Genomic DNA, 7,604 nt, shown 5'->3' with positions numbered 1-7,604 from the left:
TTCAGGGTTAAATTCCATCTGCCACTTATCTGCCCATTTGACCTTCCCGTCTATATCTTCCTGTAGCCCAAGACACTCGACCTCACTGTTAACCACCCGGCCAATCTCTGTGTCATCCGCAAACTTACTAATCCTACCCCTTATGGAGCGCTTGTTGACAGTCCAGATAGAGGACATCTACTGGTTCACCCTTATCTAGCCCCTCATGTGCACACCTGGAAAAAAAAAGTCTTGGTCAAATGCCACTTGCCTCTCGTAACACCCTCAGAACACAGGGCGGTGGATGGCATGAATGGGGGAGGTTGGAAGTGGTGGGGGGGGGGGGGGGCGAGAGCTGCATTGTGTGACGCCTACCACAGCTGAGCGGCGGACCCAGATGTGTGGGTGGGGTGAGGGGTCTCCGCTCGGGAGCAGTGAAAGGGGGGAGGGGTGTGCGTGGGCATTTCCACACCCCCCCCCTCCTCTCTACCCACCCAACCCCAGGCTGCACCAACCTGAATGTCCATCGCCCGCTCCCCTCCGGAGGGGGCACTCGGCCCCTCACCCTCCGACGAGCCGTCCCCCTCCTCTTCCTCCAGGCGCAGCAGCTTCCGCCGACGCCCGTCCTGCTCCTCGTGAAGCCGCCTCGCTCGCTGCAGCTCCCGCCGCTCCCGGTGGCGCCGTTGCCGGTGGTAGCTGCCTTCGTCCGGGGCACGGTCCACCCTCAGGAGCCCGTGGTCTCTCAACAAGGTCTGCAGCACATCGACAGCACGGGGTTAGATACAGAGTAAAGCTCCCTCTACACCGTCCCCATCAAACACTCCCAGGACAGGTACAGCACGGGGTTAGATACAGAGTAAAGCTCCCTCTACACTGTCCCCATCAAACACTCCCAGGACAGGTACAGCACGGGGTTAAACACAGAGTAAAGCTCCCTCTACACTGTCCCCATCAAACACTCCCAGGACAGGTACAGCACGGGGTTAGATACAGAGTAAAGCTCCCTCTACACTGTCCCCATCAAACACTCCCAGGACAGGTACAGCACGGGGTTAGATACAGAGTAAAGCTCCCTCTACACCGTCCCCATCAAACACTCCCAGGACAGGTACAGCACGGGGTTAGATACAGAGTAAAGCTCCCTCTACACCGTCCCCATCAAACACTCCCAGGACAGGTACAGCACGGGGTTAGATACAGAGTAAAGCTCCCTCTACACTGTCCCCATCAAACACTCCCAGGACAGGGACAGCACGGGGTTAGATACAGAGTAAAGCTCCCTCTACACTGTCCCCATCAAACACTCCCAGGACAGGTACAGCACGGGGTTAAACACAGAGTAAAGCTCCCTCTACACTGTCCCCATCAAACACTCCCAGGACAGGTACAGCACGGGGTTAGATACAGAGTAAAGCTCCCTCTACACCGTCCCCATCAAACACTCCCAGGACAGGTACAGCACGGGGTTAGATACAGAGTAAAGCTCCCTCTACACCGTCCCCATCAAACACTCCCAGGACAGGTACAGCACGGGGTTAGATACAGAGTAAAGCTCCCTCTACACTGTCCCCATCAAACACTCCCAGGACAGGTACAGCACGGGGTTAAACACAGAGTAAAGCTCCCTCTACACTGTCCCCATCAAACACTCCCAGGACAGGTACAGCACGGGGTTAGATACAGAGTAAAGCTCCCTCTACACTGTCCCCATCAGACACTCCCAGGACAGGTACAGCACGGGGTTAGATACAGAGTAAAGCTCCCTCTACACTGTCCTCATCAAACACTCCCAGGACAGGTACAGCACGGGGTTAGATACAGAGTAAAGCTCCCTCTACACTGTCCCCATCAGACACTCCCAGGACAGGTACAGCACGGGGTTAGATACAGAGTAAAGCTCCCTCTAGACTGTCCCCACCAAACACTCCCAGGACAGATACAGCACGGGGTTAGATACAGAGTAAAGCTCCCTCTACACTGTCCCCATCAAACACTCCCAGGACAGGTACAACACAGGGTTAGATACAGAGTAAAGCTCCCTCTACACCGTCCCCATCAGACACTCCCAGGACAGGTACAGCACGGGGTTAGATACAGAGTAAAGCTCCCTCTACACTGTCCCCATCAAACACTCCCAGGACAGGTACAGCACGGGGTTAGATACAGAGTAAAGCTCCCTCTACACCGTCCCCATCAAACACTCCCAGGACAGGTACAGCACGGGGTTAGATACAGAGTAAAGCTCCCTCTACACCGTGCCCATCAAACACTCCCAGGACAGGTACAGCACGGGGTTAGATACAGAGTAAAGCTCCCTCTACACCGTCCCCATCAAACACTCCCAGGACAGGTACAGCACGGGGTTAGATACAGAGTAAAGCTCCCTCTACACCGTCCCCATCAAACACTCCCAGGACAGGTACAGCACGGGGTTAGATACAGAGTAAAGCTCCCTCTACACCGTCCCCATCAGACACTCCCAGGACAGGTACAGCACGGGGTTAGATACAGAGTAAAGCTCCCTCTACACTGTCCCCATCAAACACTCCCAGGACAGGTACAGCATGGGGTTAGATACAGAGTAAAGCTCCCTCTACACCGTCCCCATCAAACACTCCCAGGACAGGTACAGCACGGGGTTAGATACAGAGTAAAGCTCCCTCTACACCGTCCCCATCAGACACTCCCAGGACAGGTACAGCACGGGGTTAGATACAGAGTAAAGCTCCCTCTACACCGTCCCCATCAGACACTCCCAGGACAGGTACAGCACGGGGTTAGATACAGAGTAAAGCTCCCTCTACACTGTCCCCATCAAACACTCCCAGGACAGGGACAGCACGGGGTTAGATACAGAGTAAAGCTCCCTCTACACTGTCCCCATCAAACACTCCCAGGACAGGTACAGCACGGGGTTAGATACAGAGTAAAGCTCCCTCTACACCGTCCCCATCAAACACTCCCAGGACAGGTACAGCACGGGGTTAGATACAGAGTAAAGCTCCCTCTACACTGTCCCCATCGAACACTCCCAGGACAGGTACAGCACGGGGTTAGATACAGAGTAAAGCTCCCTCTACACCGTCCCCATCAAACACTCCCAGGACAGGTACAGCACGGGGTTAGATACAGAGTAAAGCTCCCTCTACACTGTCCCCATCGAACACTCCCAGGACAGGTACAGCACGGGGTTAGATACAGAGTAAAGCTCCCTCTACACCGTCCCTATCAAACACTCCCAGGACAGGTACAGCACGGGGTTAGATACAGAGTAAAGCTCCCTCTACACTGTCCCCATCAAACACTCCCAGGACAGGTACAGCACGGGGTTAGATACAGAGTAAAGCTCCCTCTACACTGTCCCCATCAAACACTCCCAGGACAGGTACAGCACGGGGTTAGATACAGAGTAAAGCTCCCTCTACACTGTCCCCATCAGACACTCCCAGGACAGGTACAGCACGGGGTTAGATACAGAGTAAAGCTCCCTCTACACTGTCCTCATCAAACACTCCCAGGACAGGTACAGCACGGGGTTAGATACAGAGTAAAGCTCCCTCTACACTGTCCCCATCAGACACTCCCAGGACAGGTACAGCACGGGGTTAGATACAGAGTAAAGCTCCCTCTAGACTGTCCCCACCAAACACTCCCAGGACAGATACAGCACGGGGTTAGATACAGAGTAAAGCTCCCTCTACACTGTCCCCATCAAACACTCCCAGGACAGGTACAACACAGGGTTAGATACAGAGTAAAGCTCCCTCTACACCGTCCCCATCAGACACTCCCAGGACAGGTACAGCACGGGGTTAGATACAGAGTAAAGCTCCCTCTACACTGTCCCCATCAAACACTCCCAGGACAGGTACAGCACGGGGTTAGATACAGAGTAAAGCTCCCTCTACACCGTCCCCATCAAACACTCCCAGGACAGGTACAGCACGGGGTTAGATACAGAGTAAAGCTCCCTCTACACCGTGCCCATCAAACACTCCCAGGACAGGTACAGCACGGGGTTAGATACAGAGTAAAGCTCCCTCTACACCGTCCCCATCAAACACTCCCAGGACAGGTACAGCACGGGGTTAGATACAGAGTAAAGCTCCCTCTACACCGTCCCCATCAAACACTCCCAGGACAGGTACAGCACGGGGTTAGATACAGAGTAAAGCTCCCTCTACACCGTCCCCATCAGACACTCCCAGGACAGGTACAGCACGGGGTTAGATACAGAGTAAAGCTCCCTCTACACTGTCCCCATCAAACACTCCCAGGACAGGTACAGCATGGGGTTAGATACAGAGTAAAGCTCCCTCTACACCGTCCCCATCAAACACTCCCAGGACAGGTACAGCACGGGGTTAGATACAGAGTAAAGCTCCCTCTACACCGTCCCCATCAGACACTCCCAGGACAGGTACAGCACGGGGTTAGATACAGAGTAAAGCTCCCTCTACACCGTCCCCATCAGACACTCCCAGGACAGGTACAGCACGGGGTTAGATACAGAGTAAAGCTCCCTCTACACTGTCCCCATCAAACACTCCCAGGACAGGGACAGCACGGGGTTAGATACAGAGTAAAGCTCCCTCTACACTGTCCCCATCAAACACTCCCAGGACAGGTACAGCACGGGGTTAGATACAGAGTAAAGCTCCCTCTACACCGTCCCCATCAAACACTCCCAGGACAGGTACAGCACGGGGTTAGATACAGAGTAAAGCTCCCTCTACACTGTCCCCATCGAACACTCCCAGGACAGGTACAGCACGGGGTTAGATACAGAGTAAAGCTCCCTCTACACCGTCCCCATCAAACACTCCCAGGACAGGTACAGCACGGGGTTAGATACAGAGTAAAGCTCCCTCTACACTGTCCCCATCGAACACTCCCAGGACAGGTACAGCACGGGGTTAGATACAGAGTAAAGCTCCCTCTACACCGTCCCTATCAAACACTCCCAGGACAGGTACAGCACGGGGTTAGATACAGAGTAAAGCTCCCTCTACACTGTCCCCATCAAACACTCCCAGGACAGGTACAGCACGGGGTTAGATACAGAGTAAAGCTCCCTCTACACTGTCCCCATCAAACACTCCCAGGACAGGTACAGCACGGGGTTAGATACAGAGTAAAGCTCCCTCTACACTGTCCCCATCAGACACTCCCAGGACAGGTACAGCACGGGGTTAGATACAGAGTAAAGCTCCCTCTACACTGTCCTCATCAAACACTCCCAGGACAGGTACAGCACGGGGTTAGATACAGAGTAAAGCTCCCTCTACACTGTCCCCATCAGACACTCCCAGGACAGGTACAGCACGGGGTTAGATACAGAGTAAAGCTCCCTCTAGACTGTCCCCACCAAACACTCCCAGGACAGATACAGCACGGGGTTAGATACAGAGTAAAGCTCCCTCTACACTGTCCCCATCAAACACTCCCAGGACAGGTACAACACAGGGTTAGATACAGAGTAAAGCTCCCTCTACACCGTCCCCATCAGACACTCCCAGGACAGGTACAGCACGGGGTTAGATACAGAGTAAAGCTCCCTCTACACTGTCCCCATCAAACACTCCCAGGACAGGTACAGCACGGGGTTAGATACAGAGTAAAGCTCCCTCTACACCGTCCCCATCAAACACTCCCAGGACAGGTACAGCACGGGGTTAGATACAGAGTAAAGCTCCCTCTACACCGTGCCCATCAAACACTCCCAGGACAGGTACAGCACGGGGTTAGATACAGAGTAAAGCTCCCTCTACACCGTCCCCATCAAACACTCCCAGGACAGGTACAGCACGGGGTTAGATACAGAGTAAAGCTCCCTCTACACCGTCCCCATCAAACACTCCCAGGACAGGTACAGCACGGGGTTAGATACAGAGTAAAGCTCCCTCTACACCGTCCCCATCAGACACTCCCAGGACAGGTACAGCACGGGGTTAGATACAGAGTAAAGCTCCCTCTACACTGTCCCCATCAAACACTCCCAGGACAGGTACAGCATGGGGTTAGATACAGAGTAAAGCTCCCTCTACACCGTCCCCATCAAACACTCCCAGGACAGGTACAGCACGGGGTTAGATACAGAGTAAAGCTCCCTCTACACCGTCCCCATCAGACACTCCCAGGACAGGTACAGCACGGGGTTAGATACAGAGTAAAGCTCCCTCTACACCGTCCCCATCAGACACTCCCAGGACAGGTACAGCACGGGGTTAGATACAGAGTAAAGCTCCCTCTACACTGTCCCCATCAAACACTCCCAGGACAGGTACAACACAGGGTTCCGTACCTTAAATTGCTGCCGCAGGTTGACCATTTCATAAAGTCTTTGCTCCACCAGACCCCTCCGACGACACCACCTTCGGGAATCGGTCCTCCTCTCGGATTTAACCTTCATTGGACGAGTTTAGCAGTCAGTACACAGCAGTGTGCGCTCTCACACACACACGCACACGCAGCAGCGCGCGCTCTCACACACACACGCACACGCAGCAGCGCGCGCTCTCACACACACACGCACACGCAGCAGCGCACGCTCTGACACACGCGCAGCAGCGCGCGCTCTCACACACACGCGCAGCAGCGCGCGCTCTGACACACGCGCAGCAGCGCGCGCTCTCACACGCGCAGCAGCGCGCGCTCTCACACGCGCAGCAGCGCGCGCTCTCACACACGCGCAGCAGCGCGCGCTCTCACACACACACACTGCCGTGCGCATTCTCACACACACACACACACTGCCATACGCACTCACACACACACACACTGCCGTGCGCACTCACACACACACACTGCCGTGCGCACTCACACACACACACTGCCGTGCGCACTCACACACACACACTGCCGTGCGCACTCACACACACACACTGCCGTGCGCACTCACACACACACACACTGCCGTGCACACTCACACACACTGCCGTGCGCACTCACACACACACACACTGCCGTGCGCATTCACACACACACACACTGCCGTGCGCGCGCGCACACACACACACACACACACTGCCGTGCGCACTCACACACACACACACTGCCGTGCGCACTCATACACACACACACACTGCCGTGCGCACTCACACACACACACACTGCCGTGCGCACTCACACACACACACACTGCCGTGCGCACTCACACACACACACACTGCCGTGCGCACTCACACACACACACTGCCGTGCGCACTCACACACACACACAGCCGTGCGCACTCACACACACACACACTGCCGTGCGCATTCACACACACACACACTGCCGTGCGCACTCACACACACACACACACTGCCGTGCGCACTCACACACACACACACTGCCGTGCGCGCGCACACACACACACACTGCCGTGCGCACTCACACACACACACACTGCCGTGCGCACTCACACACACACACTGCCGTGCGCACTCACACACACACACACTGCCGTGCGCACTCACACACACACACTGCCGTGCGCACTCACACACACACACAGCCGTGCGCACTCACACACACACACACTGCCGTGCGCACTCACCACACACAACACACTGCCGTGCGCATTCACACACACACACACTGCCGTGCGCACTCACACACACACACACACTGCCGTGCGCAC

General features: G+C 55.4%; 1 protein-coding gene across 1 annotated transcript in view; it reads right to left on the bottom strand.

The window, feature by feature from the left end:
* Positions 1 to 494: 494 nt before the first annotated feature.
* Positions 495 to 7,604, bottom strand: part of dhx34 (DEAH (Asp-Glu-Ala-His) box polypeptide 34) — a gene marked incomplete at its 3' end in the record, with an annotated part of 17,293 nt that continues 10,183 nt past the window's right edge. Inside the window, exons 7-8 of the mRNA XM_078537886.1 lie at positions 6,284 to 6,385; positions 495 to 731 (exon numbers count right to left, since the gene is read on the bottom strand). Of these exons, the coding sequence (XP_078394012.1) occupies positions 495 to 731; positions 6,284 to 6,385 (339 nt within the window). The remainder of the gene's footprint in view (positions 732 to 6,283; positions 6,386 to 7,604) is intronic.

This window comes from Cetorhinus maximus, unplaced genomic scaffold (assembly GCF_964194155.1).
Source record: "Cetorhinus maximus unplaced genomic scaffold, sCetMax3.hap1.1 HAP1_SCAFFOLD_3252, whole genome shotgun sequence".
In the NCBI taxonomy this organism is placed as follows: domain Eukaryota; kingdom Metazoa; phylum Chordata; class Chondrichthyes; order Lamniformes; family Cetorhinidae; genus Cetorhinus; species Cetorhinus maximus.
This window is presented reverse-complemented; position numbering and strand designations above follow the sequence as displayed.